Source organism: Leucopleurus acutus, assembly GCF_964270905.1.
Source record: "Leucopleurus acutus genome assembly, chromosome: 19".
Lineage (NCBI taxonomy): Eukaryota > Metazoa > Chordata > Mammalia > Artiodactyla > Delphinidae > Leucopleurus > Leucopleurus acutus.
In genome coordinates, this window is record NC_139161.1 from 20644391 (window position 1) to 20669258 (window position 24868).

The 24868-nt window shown below is 50.9% G+C and overlaps 1 protein-coding gene across 4 annotated transcripts; it reads left to right on the forward strand.

The window, feature by feature from the left end:
• Positions 1-24479, forward strand: MED24 (mediator complex subunit 24; the record flags this gene model as incomplete). 4 transcript variants are annotated; one of them, XM_082860961.1, is made up of 26 exons in its annotated part: positions 1-37; positions 427-637; positions 726-808; positions 10540-10578; positions 10927-11000; positions 11362-11594; positions 13238-13349; positions 13501-13651; positions 13943-14056; positions 14564-14611; positions 15019-15101; positions 15386-15472; positions 15912-16023; positions 16486-16628; positions 17419-17456; positions 17899-17981; positions 18324-18502; positions 18621-18720; positions 19039-19214; positions 21070-21334; positions 21629-21810; positions 21986-22076; positions 22387-22486; positions 23346-23426; positions 23681-23829; positions 23991-24479. In XM_082860961.1, the coding sequence occupies exons 2-26, from the start codon at positions 508-510 to the stop codon at positions 24105-24107; spliced, it is 2970 nt and encodes a 989-aa protein (XP_082717087.1). In that variant the 5' UTR covers positions 1-37; positions 427-507. The 4 variants fall into 4 exon arrangements, with proteins under 4 accessions (XP_082717087.1, XP_082717084.1, XP_082717086.1 ...); XM_082860958.1 differs by lacking the exon at positions 23991-24479 and having other exon boundaries at positions 23681-23967; XM_082860960.1 differs by lacking the exon at positions 23991-24479 and having other exon boundaries at positions 499-637; positions 23681-23967.
• Between the last annotated feature and the right edge of the window lie 389 nt (positions 24480-24868).

Consider the following 24868-nt stretch of genomic DNA (forward strand, 5'->3'; position numbering starts at 1 on the left):
AAATGGCGGTACCTAGGATCTAGGACTGGATTATCCGGTAGGCTTAAATTTGGGGAGGTGGTGGATGAAAAGGAAAGAGGGAATTATAGTTTTAGGGTTGGGGAAGGTGGAGGGAATGCGGGGGGGGGGGGAATCTGGATTTGGGATGGTAGTGGCTGAGGGACGCAGCCAGAGCTAAGGGCGTATTTAGGCAACCGGAACTGGCTTAACCCCTTGGTACCCATTATTCTTCGTATTAAGCCCATTTGACACCCTCTTCTTAGTGCTCCAGTTTAGAGAAAGTTGATTCAGGAGGGAAAAACCTGACAGGATCCCTACTTTTCCCCTTTCTCCTTTTCCGCATTTTTGTTCTGCCTCCCTTTAATCATCCTGTATCTTCTCCATTCAACTCTGTGCTGCACCCCCGCCCCCCGTTCTTTTCCTCAGAATCCCCTAGCCCCTTCTCTAGCTCGACTTCTCCCACCTCAAGGCTGACCGCCACGGGCCCCGCCTCCTCAGAGTAAAATCATGAAGGTGGTGAACCTGAAGCAAGCCATTCTGCAAGCTTGGAAGGAGCGATGGAGTGACTACCAGTGGGCAATCAATATGAAGAAATTCTTTCCCAAAGGAGCCACCTGGGACATTCTCAACCTAGCAGGTCTCAAGTGAAGTAGGAAGGAAGGATGGGAGGGCTAAACCCAGAATTGTTGTAACCACTCAGTCTTCCTTTGTTATTCCCCTTGCAGAAGCACTACTGGAGCAGGCCATGATTGGACCTTCCCCCAATCCTCTCATCCTGTCCTACCTGAAGTATGCCATTAGTTCCCAGGTAAACTCTTCCACCTATGCCAGAGAATGAGGGTTTGAAGGTAAAAGACTTGGAATACAGTTGTCAGCTCACACTTTCTAGGTGAATTTGTTTGAACACATCATTTCTCTGAGCCTCAGTTTTCTTATGAAAATAATAGTACTTGATTGGTTATGATGAATATTACATTAACTTATTCTATCAGTAAATATTCACAGATGCTTGTATGTGCCAGACGGTGCCACAGGCTCTGGGGATTTAGCTGTGAACAAGGTCTAATCCAAGCACTCAAGGAATATAGTGGGTAATACAGTCATGTAAATAAGCAGTCAGTCACAGGATGGGACTATGATATAAGCTCGGACAGAGTACTGTGGGAGTACATAGGAGGGATACCTAATCCAGTTTGAGCAACGAGGTAGGAAGTGATGTTTAAACCAAGACGTGAGTGTTGAGTGGGAGTTAGCCAGGCAGACTGATGAGTGTGTACAAAGCAGAGAGAAAAGCATATGCAACGGCTGGGAGACAAACATCACATGATGTTTAGGAACTGAAAATAATGTGGTATGGCTAGAGTAGCAGTTTTGGTCTCAGGACATTTTGTATTCTTAAAAATTGAGTCTCCTACAGAGCTTTTGTTTAGATGTATTATATCTATTCATATTTACCACTTTAAAAATGAAAGCTGAGAAATGTAAAAACTATGTATTTAAAAATAATAAAAAGTAAACCCATTATATATTAATATAAGTAAAATTTTAATGAAAAATAACCATATTTTACAAAACAAACAAAAAAATTAGTGAGGAACCTGGCATTGTTTTACATTTTTGCAAATCTCTTTAACTTTGACTTAATAGAATACAGCTGAATTCTCATAGCTGCTTCTGCATTCAGTTGTTGCAGTAGGCTGTTTCAGCTGAAGTATATGAAGGAAATCTGGCCTCACACATCATGGTATTTAGTTTGAAAAGGGAAGAACATTTTAATAAGCCTTTCAGATAAATGTAGATATTCTTTGACATTACACTAAAGTTCAATAGGTGATGTGAAATCACATCAATGAACTTTTAATACTCTGTTACATTAAAATCCATTGGTCTCTCTCTTGCGCTTTGAATAGATCTTTCACCCATGCCTGATTTTATAAATTGTGAATTGGTCATTTGGTAAATATCCATTACTAAGTTATATAGATATTCTAATTGTTGACACATTTAATTACATAGTGTAATTACATGTCATGGAGCCTCTGGGACATTCCACTGTACAATTGTGAGAGAATAAGAGTAAAAAAGGGGGGCTTCCCTGGTGGTACAGTGGTTAAGAATCCACCTGCCAGTGCAGAGGACATGGCTTCAAGCTCTGGTCCAGGAAGATCCCACATGCCGTGGAGCAACCAAGCCCGTGAGCCACAACTACTGAGCCTGCGCCCTAGAGCCTGCGAGCCACAACTGCTGAGCCCGTGTGCCACAACTGCTGAGGCTCGCGCGTCTAGAGCCCGTGCTCCGCAACAAGAGAAGCCACTGCAATGAGAAGCCCGCGCACCGCAATGAAGAGTAACCCCCACTCGCTGCAACTAGAGAAAGCCTGAACACAGCTACAAAGACCCAACACAGCCAAAAATAAATAAATAAATAAATAAATTTTTATAAACACACACACACAAAGCATCCCATTGCTTTTAAAAAAAAAAAAGAGTAAAAAATGCAAATGACATCTTAGTATTTTAAAAACAGTTTTGACCTCACAGATCCCCAGGGGCTCCTGGACCATATTTTGATAACTGCTGGGTTAGCACTTCAAGGAGGAGAATGGTTTAGAGAGAAAGACAGAGGTTAGGTCATAAGTGACCTGTGGGTGATGCTAAGGAGTTTGGACTTTACCTTAGGGTGATGAATAATCATTTAAAGGGTTTTAAGTGGAGGAATAGTGTGATAGGATTTATATATATATATATATATATATACACTATTTAACGTGCAATAAAACATACAGCTTTTAAGATTAATTCATTGAGTTTTAGTAATTGTGTATACCCATGTCACTAACTTCCAAAATAAGATACAGAATGTTTCCATTCTCCCAGAAGGTTTCCTTGTACCCTTTTCTAGTCCATCTTTCCTTTTCTAGTCCACTAAATGTTTTCTATCACCATAGATTACTATTGCCTATATTTGGATTTCATAGAAATGGACTCATATAGTATAAACTCTTAATGCTATCTTTTTTAATTTAACATAAATGTTGCTGAGCTTTATGTTGTTGTGTATGTCAGTAGTTCATTCTTCTTTTTTAAATTAATTAATTAATTTATTTTTGGCTGCGTTGGGTCTTCGTTGCTGCGCGTGGGCTTTCTTTAGTTGGGGCGAGTGGGAACTACTCTTGGTTGTGGTGTGGTGGCTTCTCTTGTTGCAGAGCATGGGCTCTGGGTGCACGGGCTTCAGTAGTTGTGGCACGTGGGCTCAGTAGTTGTGGCTTGCGGGCTCTAGAGCACAGGCTCAGTAGTTGTGGTGCACAGGCTTAGTTGCTCCGTGGCATGTGGGATCATCCCAGACCAGGGCTCAAACCCGTGTCCCCTGCATTGGCAGGCGGATTCTTAACCACTGTGCCACCAGGGAAGCCCTTCATTCTTTTTTTAAATTGCTGAGTAGGGACTTCCCTGGTGGTCCAGCAGTAAAGAATCCACCTTACAATGCAGGGGACACGGGTTTGATCCCTGGTCAGGGAACTAAGATCCCACAAGCTGCGGGGCAACTAAGCCCGCATGCCACAACTACTGAGCTCGCATGCCTCAACTAGAGAGCCTGCGTGCCGCAAACTACAGAGTCCACACTCTCTGGAACCTGCATGCCACAACTACTACAGAGCCCACGCGCCCTGGAGCCTGTGCGCCACAACTAAAGAGAAAACCTGCATGCCTCAAGTAGAGAGAAGCACGCACACCTGCAACAAAAGATCTTGCATGCCTCAACAAGGATCCCGTGTGCCGCAACTAAGACCCGACGCAGCCAAAAATAAATATAAATAAATAAATAATAAATCTTAAAAAAAAAAATTGCTGAGTAGTATTCCTCAGCTGGCTCATGGTTCTTATGCTTCCTTTTTCCTCTTGGCATCAAGTCTGCTTTCTGTGTTGGCACATATTCATCTACCTTGTTCTTTTTTTTAAATAAATTTATTTATTTTTGGCTGCGTTGGGTCTTCATTGCTGTGTGCGGGCTTTCTCTAGTTGTGGCGAGTGGGGGCTACTCTTTGTTGCAGTGCATGGGCTTCTCAACTGTGGTGGCTTCTCGTCGTGGAGCACGGGCTCTAGGTGCACAGGCTTCAGTAGTTGTGGTGCACGGGCTCTAGAGCACAGGCTCAGTAGTTGTGGCACATGGGCTTAGTTGCTCTGTGGCATGTGGAATCTTCCTGGGCCAGGGATCAAACCCATGTCCCCTGCATTGGCAGGCAGATTCTTAACTCCTGTGCCACCAGGGAAGTCCCTACCTTTTTCTTTTTCACTGCTGCCTAGTGTTCCATATGTAGTGTAATTTAAGTTGTTTTAAATTTTTTACTGTTATAGTCAATGTTTTACTGAACATTCTTGTACTTGCCTCTGCATATCTGGGACTATTTCCCTAGGATAGATACCTAGAAATGGAATTGCTGATTTGAAGAGTGCACACATACTAAATTGTAGTAGATCCTGCAGATTGCCCTCCAAAAAAGGATTGTATCAGTTTACACCTGCCCCATAGTGCTTGATAGTATTTCCCCATACCTTTGCCAAGGTTGAATCTTTTAAGAGTATTTTCTAGAGAGACAAAAATTACAACATGTTATAAGATGTATTTCCACGATTGTGATATTGAGCATATTTTTTCATGTTTATTGGCTCTCTGTGTACATTGTGTGAATTACTTATGAATATCATTTGCCCATTTTTCTGTCATTAGTTTGTTTTCTTAAATTTTTTAGTAACAGCTTTATTTGAGATATAAATCACATACCATACAGTTTACCCATTTAAGGTGTACAGTTCACTGGTTTTTAGTATATTTAGAATTGTGCAACCAGCACCACAGTCATTTAGAACATTTTCATCTCTCCAAGAATTCTTACTGATTTTTCAGTCTTTTAGTATATTCTGTCTTGTAATCATTGTCTGATTTTTATGTTTTAAATTTTCTATCACTTTTTTACTTTATCATTTTATTTTTTTAGCATGCAGAATTCTATTTATTTATTTTGGCTGCACAGTGTGCCTTGCAGGATCTTAGTTCCCCAACCAGGCATTGAACCCAGGCCCTCGGCAGTGAAAGCATGGAGTCCTAACCACTGGACTACCAGGGAATTCCCCAGAATTTTATTTTATTATTAACTTTTAAAATATATATTTATTTGGCTGCATCGGATCTTAGTTGCGGCACACAGGATCTTCGTTGTGGGCATGGACTTCTCTCTAGTTCAGGCTTACGGGCTCTAGAGCGCACGGCCTTAGTTGCCCCGCAGTATTTGGGATCTTAGTTCCCCAACCAGGGATCGAACCTGCGTCCCCTGCATCGGAAGGCGGATTCTTGACCATTGGACCACCAGGGAGGTCCCTCCCCAGAATTTTAAATATGTATTTGTTGTCAGGTTTAACCATTTTTTCCTCTATATGGCTTTTGTCTTGCATAAGGGCTTCCCTGCTCCAAGGATCAGAATATAGTCTTTAATTTCTGCCAACACTTCACTTTGTTTAATCCATTTAAAACTTATTCTGGTGTGAGGAAGAGATCCAAATTTATTTATTTTTCCAAATAGATGGACAATTGGCTCAACTGCCTTTATTGAATAGGCCATTCTTTGTCATATCTTAAATTCTCTTATAGACTAGGGTCTATTTCTTGACATTCTAGTATATATCATTGACATATTTGTCTTTTCTTGTACCAGTACTTTACTGTTTTAATTACTATACCTTTTTAGTATGTTTGATATCTTGTTAGGGAGGTGTTCCCTTAGTTGTTTTATTTTTCAAAAATTTCTTGGCTATTTTCAGGCATTTTCTTTTCCAGACAGATTTTAGACTTAAGTTCCTTAAAAAGGCCTTTTGCATTTTGATTGGGGTTTCCTTGACTTTGTGGATTTGTGGATCAATTTTAGAAAGATCACTCTGATTGCAGTTTGAAGAATGAGTTGGAGGGAGGTAAGACAGAGAGCAGGGAGACAATTTTTCTGTAAAGGACCAGATAATAAATGCTTTCAGCTTAGCAGGCTGTATGGTCTCTGTTAGCAGGCCTATAACGTGTAGGCGATATAGAAGTAAGTGGACATGGCTGTGTCCTGATGCAGCTTTATTTACCAAAAAGGTGATGAGCCGGATTTGGCTTGCGAGCTGTTGTTTCCCAGCCCCTGATTTCGGCTGTTGCAGGGATTCAGGTAAGAGACGATACCAGCATAAACTTGAGAAGTGGCAACAGAAAAAAAAAAAGGTGAATTCAAGAACAAATTAGGAAGTGGCATTGCGAGGACTTGGTGATTAGCTGGATGAAAGGTGTGAGGGAGAGGAAGAAGTCAAGGCCAGTGTCTAGGTGTCTGGTTTGGACATCCGGATGGCTGATGGAATCGGAAGGAGACGGTGGGAGAAGAGCAGGACTGTTGTTAGCATTGCAGATGAGGGGTGGAGATGCCTTGTTTGATTCTGGCCTTGTTTCGTGGAAAGCGCCTGTGTGGGCTGTCAAAGAGAAGACACTCAGTAGGCAGTAGAACATCGATGTCTGGGACTCAGGAGGAGAGGTCAGGGCTGGAGCTACGGTTTAGGAGTTGTCAGCCGCAGGTGGTAATTGAAGGTATGGGCGTGGATGAGATTTACCCAGAGAGAGCGTGCAGAGGGAGCAAAGAAGTGACCCAAACCATGTTTCTAAGGAACCAGTCACATTTAAGGAACACACATAGGAAGAGAATTCCTCATAGGAGTCTGAAAAGAAGGGGCCAGTGAGGAGAGAAGGAAAACAAGGGAGTGTGGTATCAAGAAAAACCCAGGGGGGACTTCCCTGGCGGTCCAGTGGTTAAGACGCCGTGCTTCCAATGCAGGGGCCGGGGGTTCGATCCCTGGTTGGGGAACTAAGATTCAGCATGCCTCATGGCGTGGCCAAAAAAAAGAAAAGCCCAGGGAGGAGAGGACCAAAGGATGAGTAGGTGTTTCCTGGTGTGAGATGCTGCTGAGAGGTCAGCGAGATCAGAACTGAGAAGTATCCATGGGGTTTAACAAGTTTGTTGATGAGCTTAATGAGAGATTTCATGTGGTGGGAAGGACAGAAGTGATTGGAGTGGGTCGCATTGTGAATGGAAGGTGGGGAGGTAGAGGGTAGAGAACTCCTGTGACTGTGAAGAGAGCGTGGTGGTTAATTGGAAGTATAGGGTCTGCGGGAGTTTCTTTTAAAAAGAGAAGAATCTTGAGATGTGTAAACTGGTGGCAAAGGCAAGAGAGAGGAAGAGGCTGAAGTACCAGTGAGTGAGAAATAAATATATATGCAAGACCTCCATGACTTGCAAAGTGCTATGCAAAATTAGTAATTTATTCTTCCGTCGGAGTCAAGAGGCTCTTTGGTCCAGTGCTGTGCGTGTAGAGAGCCCTTAGGAGTAGTTGAAGGCGTCGAATATGAGGAAGAGAAGGGGGATTAGAGAGCAGCTGCAGGGTCTCTCTGGGCTGGCCAGGTGTGCACTGGGCTGCGTCAATGGGCTCCAGCCTTGGGGGCTGGTGGTGGTAGTTCAGAGCTTCTACGTTGATAGATACAGTAGGACTGAGATAAGTTATAAGTCCTGCTGTGAAAAACAGTTCACCATGTGGAAAGTATTTTTAGGTCTTTAGAGTAGAGGGCTTTATCGATACTGTTCGCAGAAATTCACTGAACACAATTCTGAATTTGGAGACAATAAATTCATAGTAACTAACAACATCCCTTAGAACATACAGAATTGGGGCTTTCTCTTGTGGTAGTTTGGGGTCAGTTTCTAGTGGAAACATCCAGCTCCCCCTTCAGGTTGGTATCCAGCAAGGTTCAGTTCACTTCCAAGCTCTTGCTATGGGGACATCAGTTATTAATAAACAAACACTCGCCTGGAATGCTATGGTCATCCTGCCAGGCAGGCTCCCAACTTTCTGGTCCCTGTCAGACACCAGCTAGTGCTTCACAGCATGACCCGCTGAGAGTGGCACTAAACACTAATTGTGTATTTAAGTCCTCTGTGTGTTTTGCTCCTCTTTCTCCAAGAATACTGGTTAAAAAATGTCTGAACAGAGAGCAGCCTGTTCATGTGAGGGAGAAATTATACATGGAAGGCATTGCCAAGCATGTAAAATTTGCCATACTGAGTCATTGAGGGTGACTTAGCTTTCTTCTTTTTTTAAAAAAATTTTATTATTTTTGGCTGCGTCCGGTCTTCGTTGCTGCGCACAGGCTTTCTCTAGTTGCGGCGAGTGGGGGCTACTCTTCCTTGCGGTGCACGGGCTTCTCATTGCAGTGGCTTCTCTTGCCGCGGAGCACGGGCTCTAGGTGCACAGGCTTCAGTAGTTGCGGCTCGCGGGCTTCAGTAGTTGTGGCTCGCGGGCTCTAGAGCGTAGGCTCAGTTGTTGTGGCGCAGGGGCTTAGTTGCTCCGTGGCATGTGAGATCTTCCTGGACCAGGGCTCGAACCCGTGTCCCCTGCATTGACAGGCGGCTTCTTAACCACTGCGCCACCAGGGAAGCCCTAGCTTTCTTCTTAAATCTTTGGAAATTTCTTTTCCTCTAGTGAAGACAACCTATGAGGCAGGCGATTATCCTGACAGTTTCTGGCATTGTATTCTGCTTTTTATTTTGGTATATTTTGCCACTGATTTTGAGTATAGAGTTGTAACTATTTTCTATAGTATTATCCATATTTGATCAGCATGCTATAATTTTTTTTTTTTTGCGGTACGCGGGCCTCTCACTGTTGTGGCCTCTCCCGTTGCGGAGCACAGGCTCCGGACGCGCAGGCTCAGCGGCCATGGCTCACGGGCCCAGCCGCTCTGCGGCATGTGGGATCTTCCCGGACCGGGGCACGAACCCGTGTCCCCTGCATCGGCAGGCGGACTCTCAACCACTGCGCCACCAGGGAAGCCCGCTATAATTATTTTTTAAAAATATGACAACTTAAAAGCTCTCTGTTAGGTTTGATTTCATTCAGGACAGATTATTTCTTTTGAACTACATCTCCAATCTTATAATGGTGATAATAGGTTTTGCTAATAGAAATTTGTGTTACGGTAAAATTTTTTCAGAATGCTAGTTACTAGAAGTCATCAAACCAAAGCAGTCCTACTATGTGGTAGGCCCCAGACTAGGTTCTAGGGAAACATATAAATTTAACACTATTTCTGTTCTCAGGGATCTTGCTGTTCAGATGGCATTTTGCGAAATGTGTTTTGCAGATACTAGTTAAATGAGGTTCCTTGGTCAAGTAAATTGGAAAAATATTGCTTGCTTCATCTCCAGTGATCTTAGAGAGTCTCATTGTATACAAGTATATTATTATGGGTAAGAGCAGTCCTACAGTAAAGAAAGCTCTTTACTAAAAGAACCCTTAAAAAAAAGCTCTCTGTGTATGTTTATTTCAGGGTTTCTCAAATTCATATCACACAGAAGCTCTGTGTATGTGTGTGCATGTGTAAAAGTTTTTAACATCTTGAGGACCCTTTGGAACAGCATCACCCAATAGAACTTTCTACAGTGATAAAAATGTTCTGTATCTGCGCTGTCCAGTACAGCAGCCACTAGCCCCATGAGCCTGTTGAGCACCTGAAATGTGGTTACGATGAGTAAGGAACTGAATTTTTAATGTTATTTAATTTAAACTTAAACAGCCGTATGTGGCTAGTGGCTTCCCTATTGGACAGTGCAGCTTTGGAAGCTACTTTGAGAAATATTGATCTAAAGTTGTGTTTTACTTATTCATTCTACAAACATTAACAAGTTGATGGTGGTCACTGAGTAAAATCACCCTTGTCTTTTTTTTTTTTTAACATCTTTATTGGAGTATAATTGCTTTGCAACGTTGTGTTAGTTTCTGCTGTATAACAAAGTGAATCAGCTATATGTACACATATATCCCCGTATCTCCTCCCTCTTGCGTCTCCCTCCCACTCTCCCTAAGCACCCTTGTCTTCAAGGAGCTCCTAGTTTGGTGGGGGCAGCAGGTACCCACTGTGTAATGATGGGTCTAAGGGGATTACTTGGAGCACCGAGAAAGGATTTCAGCTTTGGGTGGTGTCCTGGAGGTATCCTAGAGAATGAGTATGTGTATTGAGATTCACTTCCTATTTCAAAGTGGAGTTACTACCTGTTCATTGCAAGAGCAGTTCGTATGTCTCCAGTTCTTGTCCAGATAAAATCACCCTTGGTAGGAGTTGCAGGAGTAGAGTAACTGACCTCACTCGTGTCCATTCTTCTGCCCACCAGCAGTCAAACCTTGTACTATACGGTGGACAGTGTGTGGCAGGTGAACATGAGACATGGCCCCTTTGAATACTCCCAAATCATCTTCTTAGTGGGTTTATGCTGGTGCTGTCAATCATAGTGAGTTTGATGGAAGCAGGGATGGGCACAGTGCCTGGTGTTACTGCCTCGGGGCTTGTGGAAGTCCTCTTGAAGGGGTTGAGATTTTAGGAGCGACTTTAAGTGTCTGTGTTTTGTTCCTCTCAACTGTGTTGTTCCTCTCAGACACCAGTTTTCTGAACTTTATCTTTCTTCTTTCCCTCCAGATGGTGTCCTACTCCTCCGTCCTCACAGCTATCAGTAAGGTATGACCATAGATACTTACAAGCTAGATGGGGGATGGGGGGACAGAGATATGGTAGTGACAGATGGGGCCCCACCTCCTTGACTGCTCTGATAGAGTGACCTCTGTGGCTGGGCAGGCAGCACAGCATGCCTCTGGCTGGCATGGCTGCCTCCCATTAGAGGGAGGGGGATCCTAGGAAGTGGGCACTGGCAATTAGGAGCCAATTTCCAATGTTGAAAGGCTGCCGAGTCTGAAACCTGGGGTTGGAGGAAAGATGAGCAGGACTCCTGAATGCGCCAACTGCCTCATGTTTGAGACTGGGGGGTGACTGGGACACCCCATCGCATCGCCACTGTTCTCTCCACAGTTTGATGACTTTTCCCGGGACCTGTGTGTCCAGGCTTTGCTGGATATCATGGACATGTTTTGTGACCGACTGAGGTAATGGCAGGGATGAGGAGCTCACCACCTTCCAGCATTATCTTAGTGTAAAGAAGCTCCCGGCATATAGGCTCAGACCACCTCTGTTGGTTCCCACACTTCTTCCCACCTGCTCGTCTGCACCCACCCATCCACGTCTTTTTCTACTTACTCCCTTAGGACTAAAGTGCCTCTTCTCTATTTGGAGTAACTCATTTGAAATCTTATCCAGTGAAAGCCAACAGGGCAGTCTTCCCCAGGACTTTGCAAGCTTCCCAACTTTCTTCCCTAGTAAGGGAGTGCCAGGCACTCTGGGGAACATGGGTGTGGGTCGGATTTCAGCCTTTGGATCAAAGACAGATTTTGCATCCTTTCCCGGTAGCTGTCACGGCAAAGCAGAGGAGTGCATCGGGCTGTGCCGGGCCCTTCTCAGCGCCCTCCACTGGCTGCTGCGCTGCACCGCAGCCTCTGCAGAGCGGCTCCGGGAGGGGCTGGAGGCCGGCACCCCAGCGGCTGGTGAGAAGCAGCTTGCCATGTGCCTGCAGCGCCTGGAGAAGACCCTCAGCAGCACCAAGAACCGGGCCCTGCTCCACATCGCCAAACTAGAGGAGGCCTGTATGTCCCCTGGTTCCCTGAGCCCCACCCGTCACTGCTCCCATAGCTGGTTCTTTAATTGAGAGGGGAGAGGCAGGATGCCATCCCACTTTTTTCCAGGAGGATCTGAAATCATCCCACTTCCTTTTTTTTCTCCCCATAAGCATTGCATACATCCCAGGGACTTGGGCAGGGTGGCACCCGAGCCAATCAACCAACAGGTATTTACTGAGCATTATTGTACGCCCAGCACTGTGCCAGGTGCTGGGGGTGGGGGCGGGGGGCTACCGAAGGGGCATGTGGCAGGGTCCCTGCCCTCAACAAGTGTACGTGCTAGTGGGGAGCAAGGCTAGTACATAATATACATGGAAAAAACGAGAGGTCAAGACAAGCACGCCATCCATTGCTGTGTTTGTCTCCATGTTACTCATCTGAAAGCAAATAACGTTTGTGTTTGAGTGCTGCCTAAAACATCCCTTTAAATGCAGTGCCTGCCTGCTGCCAGGCCTGTTGAGCCATACGCCTCTCTACTCAAGTGCAGATGTTAAACGTTGGAACCCTCCAGAGCCCGGGATCAGACAGATCACCTGGTGGGAGGGAAGACGGGTATTTCTGGACATGGGACCTGAAGGCCACGGTCTTGCTGATGAGGCTCGGGGCCACCTAAGGATCGCTTGTCCTCCAGTAACGAGAACGCTGGGGTGGGTTACGCCCAGGTCTCTAGGACCTGGTTGAAGAACTTGTTACAGGATTAGTATATTTATTACTTCTCAAAATATGGCTATTGGCTATGAAAAGTCCAGAAAGACGATCACTGTGTAAAAGTGGGCTATGTTGACAGTTTGTCTATTTTGAGCGCTTGACAAATGTTTGTTGGCTGAAAAATGAATGAACTTTTAACTTAATTTTATTGGCTCTCAGGTCTTATCTTTTTGTTTTTTTCCCCTATGCTACATGGAGGTTAATGGGCTAGTTGGCGCCATTATTCATCATTTGACCCTCTGGAAGTGTAACTAGGATAAGTGACTTATAAGTGCCAAACTGTGTGGTATAGACCATGAGTTCAGGCATTTAGGAGTAAGAGGTCAGTGGGTTGGGCCAGTTGGGTAAGTTGTTAAAGGAGCTGGGGCTTGAACATAGACTCGCAGGGTAGTGAGAGTGTGAGGGGAGAAGGTGAGTAGGAGGGGCTTTTCAGAGGGGAGAACAGCGAGAGCAAAGGCGCAGACAGGGAGCAGGTGAACACAGGAGGCTGTTTAGGAATCCAGCTTGACTGCGGTGGAGAGCGGTGGCCGCTTGCAGAGCTGGCCCACTCTCGGAATGATTTGTGGTCACCTCCCTGTTCTGGCCACTGGACTGCAAGCCCCCTGGGCCTCTCTCTGTCACTGCCTGTCTTCTGCCGTACCTAGTTTCTGAAGTCAGCTGTGGGCGACCCCTAAGGAATCGGGCTTTTGGGGATCGTTTCTAGTGGCTTCATCATTGGTGCTCACCCCGCTTCTGGAAACAGTGCATGCTGCCCTCAGGCCCCTAGCTTCCATGCCATCCTCGGGGGAAGCCTCCCTGCGTGGTTTCTGTGGGCCCAGGGGGTGCCAAGTCAAGGAGTTTGGGGCCAGTCTCTCTCTCTCCTCTGCTCCCCATGATTCTCTGCATTTTCTTTTCTCTGCCAGCCTCCTGGACTGCCATCGAGCATTGTCTCTTGAAGCTTGGGGAGATCCTGGCCAATCTCAGCAGCCCCCAGCTCCGGAGCCAGGCTGAGCAGTGTGGCACACTCATTAGGAGGTACCTGCTCCCAGGGTGATCCGGTGAAGGGAGAGAGGAAAGGCCTGGGTATGGGGGGGAAGATGTGGCCTCTGGCCCTGACCCCTCTGCTCTCACCTCCTCTCTGACTCTCCCTTACCGCCCGCACACTGTCCCCTCTGTGTCCCCTCAGCATCCCCACCATGCTGTCCGTGCACTCTGAGCAGCTGCACAAGACTGGCTTCCCCACGGTCCACGCAGTGGTCCTGCTTGAGGGCACCATGAACCTGACTGGCGAGACACAGCCCCTGGTGGAGCAGCTGATGATGGTGAAACGCATGCAGGTGGGAGGCCAGGGCTGCTTCTCTGTCCCCGGGGCGGGCCGGCTGTGCGGGGGCGGGAGGGAGGATTCTTCTGGTCTTTCAGGGGAGAAATAGGGTTTCTCCTAATTCGTGGTGGAACGTGCATGGTTCTGTCAGGTGGAATGGTTCTGCCATGTCACCTGCTCTCCCTGGTTCTTGCACAAGAGTCGGGGAGGTGCCTGTGCTGCCCTCCTGTGACCCACTGACCCCCGGGGTCAGGAGACGGGAGGGGGGTGGGCGCCCTCTTATGCTCTCCCTTGGGTCTTCCCACAGCATATCCCCACCCCGCTCTTTGTCCTGGAGATCTGGAAAGCCTGCTTCGTGGGCCTCATCGAGTCTCCTGAGGGCACGGGGGAGCTCAAGTGGACAGCTTTCACTTTCCTCAAGGTACCTGGGGCGTGGGAGCCACAGAGGGCCAGTCTCAGGATGGTTCCCAGGAAGAGCGGAGACACCCTGGGCCTTTGCCCCACATTTCTCCCCGCTGACTTCATGCCCAGCTTGCCAGGTCCCCCAGCACAAGTTGCCCTGATTTTCCCTGAAGGTCCCAGGGCTGTTCAGCCTGCTTGGCAGGCCTCTGCCATGTCTTGGCCCACAGGTGCTGGGAGCTTGGTCATCAGCCATGTTGGCACGGGGCAGCTCCGGGAGCCCACTTTCACTTAGAGCATTTCCTTGTTGAGCCACGGAAGTGCGGGGTTCCTGGGCCCTGCGGGCTGAGGGCAGCGGGCGCTTGGCTAGACGTCAGCTTTCGCATTTGGCTCTTTGAGCACTTTCACTTCCAGGGCAGGAGTGTTCCTGTCTCAACCCAGAGCAGGGGGACGGAAGGGATGCCTTTCATTCTGGGTGAAAGAGAGAAGAAATTGAGCTTCCTGTTTTTCCCCCTGCCTCACCCTGTAGATTCCACAGGTTTTGGTGAAGTTGAAGAAATACTCCCATGGGGACAAGGTAAGTTAAAGAAATGAGATGGGGAGTTGGCATGGGAACAGGTGAATCCTTGTTACAGCTCTGGAGAAACAAGGGCAAGGGAAGGTCACTTGGCCCTACCTGGGCGGTAGTGCGTTCTTGTGCTGGGGAGGGCTGGAAGCGGGGGTATCCCCCTAGCATCCGCGGGCACCCACGCACAGAAGGCAGCCAGGCTGCTCCGGAGGCGAGGGTGCCCGGGGTGACCGGGGCCGAGATGGCAGGGAGCAGTGATGCCCCATCCTGTCCCCGTCCAGTCGCTGGAAGCCAGCAGTGGGCACGGCCGACCTGTAGGCTGCTGTGCCCAGCGGGGTGTCATTGTGAGCCTGCATCAGGGGCCGTGGGTGGGCGGAGGACCTGGAAGCCAGAAGGCAGTTTCTGTCTCTTTGCAGGACTTTACCGAGGATGTCAATTCTGCTTTTGAGTTCCTGCTGAAGCTCACACCCTTGCTGGACAAAGCCGACCAGCGCTGCAAGTATGAGGTCCCCTGCTCACCTCACTGTACTGGCAGGAGTTCTGGCTCTTCCCCTGCTCTTCGTGCCAGATCAGCACCGGGGACCGGCTCCTCGTTCCTCCTCTCGGCAGGGGCAGGAGGCAGCAGCCCCGTGGCTGCCGAGTGCCCAAGCCCCTCCCCCTCCCCTCAGGCACTCAAAATGTTCTTCACCCTAAAGGAGGGAGGATGTTGGGCAGGGCCTCACGGCTCGCCCTCCATAATCCCTGCAGTATGCCTAGGCCCCCCATCATCTTTTTCCCTCACAGCTGTGACTGTACAAATTTCCTACTCCAAGAATGTAGCAAGCAGGGGCTTCTGTCTGAAGCCAGTACGAACAACCTCATGGCCAAGCGGTAAGTATGAACTCCCGGGCTGGCCCATGGGCCCCTTGACCACCCGCCTCATGTCCAGACTGGGCTGCTGGGTGCCTTTTCCCTCCTGTCGAGGGTTTGAGTGTGGGTGACGGGAACCACACCTAGGGTTACCAGGGACAGGAGACACTGATTTCTGCAGACCAGGGTTTTGCACTGTTAGGGCTTTAACTCTCGCCCTCCTTTGTGATCGAAGTAGAAATTGTAAGACTTCCTTCAGTCTTAAATGAACTTTCAAAACAGATGTAATGACTAGAGACGATTTGAAGCAGTTGCGATACTGGACGCACTTTCATAGGCATCACCCGAGCCCGTGGTGCTTATGTGCTTCGCGCCTTCTCTGTGCCTCTGCTCCTGGGCCTGGACTAAGGAGCGTGTCAGGAATTCATCTCTGTTCCCTTACCTTCTCTTGTGGCCACAGCAAAGCAGACCGGGAGCATGCACCCCAGCTGAAATCAGATGAAAATGCCAACATCCAGCCCAACCCCGGGCTGATCCTCCGCGCGGAGCCCACCGTCACCAACATCCTCAAAGTGAGTGCGCTGTTCCCTTGCCACCAGGGGCATACCTTCCCTCTTTCCAGTTTCCCTCTTCTTCCAGATAAGTAAATAGGCCACGGACCTCTCTCTCTTCTGGTTACTTTGGAAGTAGAGAAAGGGGGAAGGTGAGGGAAGCGCCCCTGGAAACAAGTGTTTGTTGAGCTTCACTGGTCAGCCAGGCGCTGTGGTGGGTGTGGAAACAGCGCTGAATCGCACAGCAGAGACCTCACCCATCCTGACTCCAGCGCCATCGTCCGTCCCAGTTTAGTCGAGAGGAATGGATCGGAGAGCAAAGAATTTAAGGAACGGCTTTCCAGATTGGAGTCAGATGTCGATTAAATGGCAGGTCCTGGTATCCCGTTTAATGGAGACATGCAGAGAGAGAAACTGTGGCTAGGCTGTACCTGGGGGGGTCTTCAGTGTTCTTCAGGACTTGGTTTCCTGTCTTGTCCCCAGACGATGGATGCAGACCACTCCAAGTCCCCGGAGGGGCTGCTGGGGGTCCTGGGCCACATGCTGTCTGGGAAGAGCCTGGACTTGCTGCTGGCTGCTGCTGCGGCCACTGGGAAGCTTAAGTCCTTTGCCCGGAAATTCATCAAGTAAGGAAGCCTGAGCCCCTGACCAGGGTCTGGGAGGCATGTGTGAAGGAGGAGGTGGGAACTTCCCTGGTGGCCCAGTGGCTAAGACTCTGTGCTCCCAATGCAGGGGGCCCGGGTTCGATCCCTTGTCAGGGAACTAGATCCCACATGCCGCAACTAAGAGTTCACATGCCACAACTAAGAGTTCACATGCCGCAACTGAAAGATCCCACGTGCTGCAGTGAAGATCCCGTGTGCCGCGACTAAGACCCGGCACAGCCAAATATAAATAAATAAATATTAAAAAGAAAGAAAGCAAAAAACAAAGGAGGAGGTGGCAGAATAAGGGCAAGGCACTGGGGTCTGAGTCTCCCCAGAGATGCCAAGGCAGAGCATCCCAGCTGGAGACCTGGGGGAAGGGCCCGTTCTCTGGACATGAAGTGCTGTTTTCTCTTCAGCTGAGGATGGAGTGCAGGTGTTTGGCAAGGTGACGAGGTGTTGGATAGCAGGTGTGGAGGGATGGTGTTCATACCCACTTATTAATAAGGGACTCTCAAGTTCTGCTGACTTTTTGGATTGACCTGGAATTTGATGTGTAGAATGTTGTTCCATTCAGCGAGCCATTCTCTAGGCCTTGGAAATCTTTTAAAAATAGAAAGAGTTCTTGTTTCTGTAGCAATGGTGTTCCTTTTAAGTTGAACCCATAATTCAGACTCTAGTGACCGCCTCTCTGAGTGGGCAGAGCCCCTGACCCCAGCCGCTGCCCAGCCCTTGCCCTGGTTGATGCAACCTGTCTCCATTCCTTCTGCAGTTTGAATGAATTCACGACACACCGCAGTGAAGAAAGCAGTAAGTCAGCTCCACACACCCCCAGGCCCAGTGGTGCTGAAGGAGGGGTGTGGAGGGAGAGAACAGGGGAGGGAAGAGGACACTTCTACTCATCCTGGGGAGGCTGTGTTCTCCCCTAGGGATGACTGACTGAAGCTTTTGGGGAGCCGTGAAAGAGGGTCATGCTGGGAAAAGCATTCTTCCCAAACCACCCTTTGTCTCTCTCCATCCCCCCTTGCGATTTGGTCAGGTGTTGGGGGAAAGGAGGGTTCAGGAGTCTTTGGTTCCAAGGAAGGGATGATGTTCCAACTGAGACTCAAGAAAAGGATTCTGAGCCTCAGAGCTTTGAAGGAGCCACTCGGTCCCTGACCTTCCTTGCGGCAGGTCTTGAGCCCCTCCCGACCCAGACAAGGCCTTTGGGCCCCTGCCCTAGGCTGGGGGTCAGCCTTTTCATCCTCCACAGCCAAGGCGGCCTCAGTTCGAGCCTTGCTCTTTGACATCTCCTTTCTCATGCTGTGCCACGTGGCCCAGACCTATGGCTCAGAGGTGAGTGACGGGGAGCAGTCAGGCTTGGGGCACTTGGGACAAAGGGGAAGGTAACAACCAATAAGTCTCCCCACCTCACACCCCTACCCCACCCCCGTCAATGTCCCAAGCCAGTTAGTTCTCCTGGCTGCAGAAATCAGATGCCCCCGCCCCAAGTCAATAGATGCCCCCTTGTCATGTCCTGAATCCTTCAGTTCCACATCCACCACTAGGTGGCAGCATAGCCCCTGTCTTTCCCCCTCAGACCAATTTGTCCCCAGTTCTTCAGGCTGGGAGCGGGGAAGCCACTGGGCAGGAAGAGAGGTGCGGGGTGCTGCACCTCCCCACCCCCTCCTTTCTCAGGTGATCCTGTCCGAGTCAAACACGGGAGGAGAGGTGTTCTTCTTTGAGACCTGGATGCAGACCTGCATGCCCGAGGAGGGAAAAATCCTGAACCCTGACCACCCCTGCTTCCGGCCCGACTCCACCAAAGTGGAGTCCCTGGTGGCTCTGCTCAACAATTCCTCGGAGATAAAGCTGGTGTCAGTAGCCTGGGCGCCCACTCCAAGGGTGGTAGTGCGGGTAGGGCCCAGACCCTCTCCCTCAGCCCATCCCACGCCCCCCAGTGGTGATTTTTCTCCCATTCCTACCCTCTTGTAGGCAGATGAAGTGGCATGAAGCCTGTCTCAACATTTCGGCGGCCATCTTGGAAATCCTCAATGCCTGGGAGAATGGGGTGCTGGCCTTTGAGTCCATCCAGGTAGCCCCACCTTTCCAGCGGCCTTCTCTCTTCCCTGAGACACAGAGGCAGTCTTCGATAGCTTGTTAGATTTCGTAAGAACGAAAAGGCCCTTAATCCAGGAGCCTGTGCGTGGCTCTTGATCTTTCTTGTGGTCATAGTGTTAGCTGCTCCGTCCCCCGCAGGGAACTTGGGGAGAATCAGACCTGTGGTGAAAAGAGGCATGGAACATGGCCCTGGATCCCACTGCCGCGCTGAGCTGCCCACGGAGGCCGGGGCAGGTGGTGGCCAGGGAAGGGGAGAGGGTGGCCCCATCACCCTTCCCCCCTCCCCCCCCAGAAAATCACCGATAACATCAAGGGGAAGGTGTGCAGCCTGGCAGTGTGTGCTGTGGCCTGGCTTGTGGCCCACGTGCGGATGCTGGGGCTGGACGAGCGTGAGAAGTCGCTGCAGATGATCCGCCAGCTGGCAGGGCCGCTGTACAGCGAGAACACCCTGCAGTTCTACAACGAGAGGTCAGCGGCCCATCCCCTCCCTTCTGGAACTCTGCAGGTCTGTCCTGAGAAGCCAGCGCCTCTGGAAACCACTCTCTTCCTCTTCTCTTACCTTCCCAAACATGCAGCTCACCTGCTCAGTCTCTTCCTCACTCACTCACGTTCTCAATCATGTCTTCACTCACTGACTCAGCAGCACTTAGTATGTGTCTCTGTGCCGGGAGTGTTATTATCCAGCACCCGCTGTGTGTGCGCCGGAACTACAGACCCCACGTGCTATGATTCCTGCCCTCAAAGGGCTCGAGTCCTGGGGAGCTGGCTTGCCAGAACGGAATGGTTATCTTAGCTCTGTCACTCTTAAGGAACTGTGAGCCCATCTGTAGATCTTATAGGCCTTGGGCCTGTCCACCCCCTCCCTACCCTGCCCCTCCAGGCCCAGCTATCTTCTGTGCCATTTTCCTGCCTGGGCTTTTCAGGGACTTGGAGGACCTCCCTAGCGACTTCAGCTGTGTTGAGTTCAGTGGTGTTTGTTCATTTGCCCATCCAATAAGCTTTTTTAAAAAAATATGGTAAAATATACCTAACATAAAGTTTACCACCTGAACCATTTTTAAGGGCACAGTTCAGTAGTGTGTTAAGTATATTCACACTGTTGTGAAACAGATATCCAGAACTTTTTCATCTTGTAAATCTGAACCTGGACCCGTTAAACAACACCCCTTCCTGTCCTTCCCCCAGCCCCTGGCAACCACCGTCCTACTTTCTGTTTCTATGAATTTGATTTCCTTAGGTACCCCATGTAAGTGGAGTCATGTAGTGTTTGTCTTTTTGTGGCGGGCATATCTCACTTTGTGTAATGTCCCCAAGGTTCAACCATGTCATTGCATGTGTCAGAATTTCCTTCCTTTTTAAGGCTGGATCGTACGTATATACTACATTTTGCTTATCCATCCCTTGGTTGATGGACACGTGGGTTTCTTTCACTTCTCGGCTTTTGTGAATAGTGCTGCTGTGAACGTGGGCATGCGCCAAGCAATGAGTTATGAGCGATGACCCACAAGGTAGCCATCAGGATGTCTTTTAAGAGAAGTGGGAACACTGAGCTGAAATGAGGTTGGGAGGATCTGTAAAATCCCGTCTCCTCTTTATTCCTCCCCTCCCTCAGCGTCCTCCCCGCAAAAGTCATGGACTGTTTTCTGTGACGTAATCCATTCTAAGCACCCTGACTCCTGTCTGGGAAATCTGTGGCTCGATCATGCAGGTGGAAGTAGTGGCGGTGAAAGTCATGGTGACTTTCCCAGAGCCACCCAGTGTTCCCCGAACGGTTAGCGCTCAGGCCCAGGCCTGCATTCCTTGTCGAAGACTCTTCATGCGAAAATTCCTGGATATACATTTCTATTTGCCCAGCTACCAACGGCCGGGAAAAGTCTTGTGGGGCAGTCCTTGGGCCCCTGTCCTGGAAGTAACAGCTACTTTGGGAGGAGGCCAAGGCTGGGTGGGGAACCCCCGCAAGCACTCAGCCTAGAGGGAAGTGATTGTATTTATTTATGCCAGAGGATTGTCAGGGCCCAGGCCTGGGGGATGGAGGAAGTTGGAGAGAGAGAGTGAGAGAAAGTATGAATGAATATATTGCTAGAATGACTTGGGGGAGGCAAGTGCCCCGGCCCCCCATAGGCTGGTGCCGGAGCAGGACTCGTGGGGTCAGGTCTCCTAGGGGTTTGCAACTTCCCCTGTCTCCTCCCTCAGCATAGAATGGGGTTAATTCCGTAACCCGAGTCCTGGGAAGGGTCGGGCCTGCCTGTTCCTGCCCCCACCCCAGCTATTGAACCTGCTGCTGCCTGAACCACAGGCCCTCCCGCCTCCCTCCCCCCATCAGGGTGGTGATCATGAGCTCCATCCTGGAGCATATGTGTGCGGACGTGCTGCAGCAGACGGCCACACAGATCAAGTTCCCATCCACGGGCATGGACACCATGCCCTACTGGAACCTGCTGCCCCCCAAGCGACCCATCAAGGAGGTGCTGACGGACATATTTGCTAAGGTGCTGGAGAAGGGATGGGTGGACAGTCGCTCCATCCACATCTTTGACACCCTGCTGCACATGGGAGGCGTCTACTGGTTCTGCAACAACCTGATTAAGGTACTGGGGTCGGGGGTGGGGGTGGGCTGGGGGGAACAGGCGTCCTCAGACCGCCGGAGACAGCTGAGAAAACGCCTGACGGGACCAAGCGTGGTCTGGTCCTCTGGCTTCTCAACCCCCAGCCCAGTCAGCCGGGCTTCTGCGCGAGGCCCACTGAATGCAGAGAAGATTCCTTGGACTCCAGAGGCCGGTCCTCGCCTCGGGAGCTCCTGGGGTCTGAAGGGAGTTGCAGGACGTCACTGCCCACGTTGAGGGCCCTCAGCTCCTCGGTCCTCCTCTGCCCCATCCTTCCAGGAGCTGTTGAAGGAGACGCGGAAGGAGCACACGCTGCGGGCGGTGGAGCTGCTCTACTCCATCTTCTGTCTGGACATGCAGCAAGTGACCCTGGTCCTGCTGGGCCACATCCTGCCTGGTCTGCTCACCGACTCCTCCAAGTGGCACAGCCTCATGGACCCCCCTGGCACCGCTCTCGCCAAGTAGGATTTTGTGGAGAGCCTTAAGTCCCCCCAGCCTGGAGTGGGGCACCCTGCCCGGGCCACCCAGGAAGCTGGGCTGTGGGAAGCCCTGTTGGTGGGGCCTGATCAGCGTGGGCACAGAAGCCGCGTTGGGGCCTCTTTGATTTTACCCCCTTTTCCTGGACCCCTTTGCCAGGCTGGCCGTCTGGTGTGCCCTGAGTTCCTACTCTTCCCACAAGGGGCAGGCGTCCTCCCGCCAAAAGAAGAGACAGCGCGAAGCCATCGAGGTAGGGTAGGGGCCCCTTCCCCCGTTCCTTGCCCTTGTGCTTGTTCAGCAGATGTTCACTGAGCCTCTTCTGGTAAGAGGCGCCTTCCCGGGCACAGCCAGCCAGGCATGGTCCCTGCCTCTGGGCCACTGTGTCAGGGGTGACTGTGTGGGAGGGTCTCTCCCTGGGGTAGTGCTAGAGGCGAGGAGAGGGAAGCTGACCCCCTGGAGATGCTGCCTGCGGCCTATGGGGGCTTGACTCCAAACTGAGCTCCAGTCCTGGAAGATCTGGGGATGCAGCTGTGGGTAACAGTGGCTCTCCTGCCCCCCAGGATTACATCAGCCTCTTCCCTTTGGATGACATGCAGCCCTCGAAGCTGATGCGACTGCTGAGCTCCAATGAGGAAGATGCAAATATCCTTTCGAGTCCCAGTGAGTGTGTGGACGGGCCGGGCGGGCTGTTTCCTTTCCCGGGAACTCACTCCTCCTGAGAGCTGCTCTGCAGCTCGCTGGCTGGTCAGAGAGGCTGTGGTAGGAGTCTGCCCCGTTCTGTCCCCTGCAGATGCTCTGTTTCCTCTCCTCGAGCGACCAAAGCTTGCTGTGGATCACTCCCTAAGGGCTGAAGCTCTTCTGCCCAGATCCCATCCCAGCCCGGGGTGCATAGTTGACCCTTCCCCACTCCTCACGGCAGTGAGTTCACTGCCTTGGGCACAGTCTGTGCCACTGACTCACAGCTCTGACCTTCCTTCCCCTGAAGCAGGCCCCGAGACCTGGAGCAGGCCTGGGCTGGTACTTGGGACTGCTCCCCACTCTTCCTGCCTGGAGAGCACCCCAACTCCACCTGCTTCCCTAGATGTCATCGCCTCTCCCTGCTAAGGGCTCTTCCGTGGCGTTTAATTTTTCCTGTTTCCAGAGATTTCTCCTGAGCCTAGAAGTTTCTCTGAGGTCTTTTAGGGACTAGGGGACCAATTGTGCACTTGAACAGAGGAAGGATGCCATGGCCTTTGGCTGGTTACTTAGCAAATCTTATCCTCAGCTTCCTTGTCTGTAAAACGGAGACGTGAGGATTAGCGGTTTCAGTCGTACGCAGCCCGCAGATTGGCACCTGGCGGTGACCAGATGGTAGTTCTCTCTTACCTGCTTGTGGGGAAGCCTGTATTTGGGGCCCATGTGACTGGACCCAAGCATCTTCTCCGGCCGGGCCCTCCACCCCCGACAGGCAAGGGCTCCCGTGGGCGGCGGTTCGGAACTCAGGAGGCTGTTGGCTCAGTGCCCCTCGCTTGCCCCACAGCGGACCGGTCCATGAGCAGCAACCTGTCAGCCTCCCAGCTTCACACGGTTAACATGAGAGACCCGCTGAACCGAGTCCTGGGTGAGGCCTCCCAGCCCCGCTCCCCACCCTCCTCCCCTCTGCCCTCCGTCCCCCCTGATGGCCAGCTCTCCTGTCTCCCCCAGGCCCCCGTCGCGTCCCTCTCTGGCTCGCCCCCAGCTTTCCTTTGTACGTTCTCTTTTTGACGTCCCCATTTGGGGGGACACCCTTAGCACTTCTTTCTTCTCCCAGAATCTGACCTCTTCCCAAACCCTTCTCATGGAGTTCTCCTTCCCCCTGCCACCCTTTCCTCACAGCCAACCTGTTCCTGCTCATCTCCTCCATCCTGGGCTCTCGGACCGCCGGCCCCCACACGCAGTTTGCGCAGTGGTTCATGGAGGGCTGCGTGGACTGCCTGGAACAGGGCGGCCGAGGCAGCATCCTGCAGTTCATGCCCTTTACCACAGTGAGTGCCGCGCCCCCGGGCCACTGGCCCACCCTCCAGCTCAGAGCGGGTCAGCACGTCGCAGGAGAGCTTGGGGTCCAGCGGCCAGGAGGGAGGGCTCCTTCCTCCTGGACGTCACACCCACCATCACCTTGCTGAGCAGCTGTCTGTCTGTCTGACAGGTATCGGAACTGGTGAAGGTGTCAGCCATGTCCAGCCCCAAGGTGGTTCTGGCCATCACGGACCTCAGCCTGCCCCTGGGCCGCCAGGTGGCCGCCAAAGCCATTGCCGCCCTCTGAGGGGCTTGGAGTGACCACAGGGGCTGGCAGGCAGGGTCCCAGCCCCGGGCGCCTCAGAAAAGGACGTGTGGAAAGATGAGACATCATTGCTCATATCCACATGATGTAACTGCCCTCAGTCGGTTTCCAGATCTTTCCCCTGCTCCTGACTTCTGACCTCTAAGACGGCTCCCAGTTTCTTTCATAATTTCCTTTCCCACTGCCAGCACCTGATGCGTGTGAGCAGCCTGGTTCCTTGACTCTGGGCGGTCTCACTGCAGCCCTCCCGCCCGACCCCTGTGCGTGCCTCCCGCTTCCAAGAGTGGATTTACCTCCGGGGAACTTTACAGGTGCAGGGTATGTGTGTATATGTGTGTGTGTGTGTATATATATATATATTATCTCTTTTTACATGGGTGTGTTCACCTCGGCTGGCTTGTAAGTAAAGACCTCGTGGATCCCTCTGTGCCTGTTGGTACTGTTGGTGCCTGTGTCCGATGGGGGTGGGGAACGGCTGGCTCCGCCTTGGACCCGTGCAGGCCCAGCTGGAGGAAGCAGGAGGGCGCAGAGGAGGGCTGGGCTCAGGGTCCCTGTTTGTGCGCTCAGTAGGGGCGGGGCAGGGCAGCGAGAGCAGCTTGCCTTCCTCATTCCCGCCTGCCACTTCCCCCCACCTCCCAAAGTCAGACTTACTCCGAAAAGGGAGAGGTTTTGGCTAAAGGCCCCGCTGGTGCTGGGGTAGGGTGTCCTGTTCTGATGTTCCCCAGCCCGGCCAAGCCCCACCC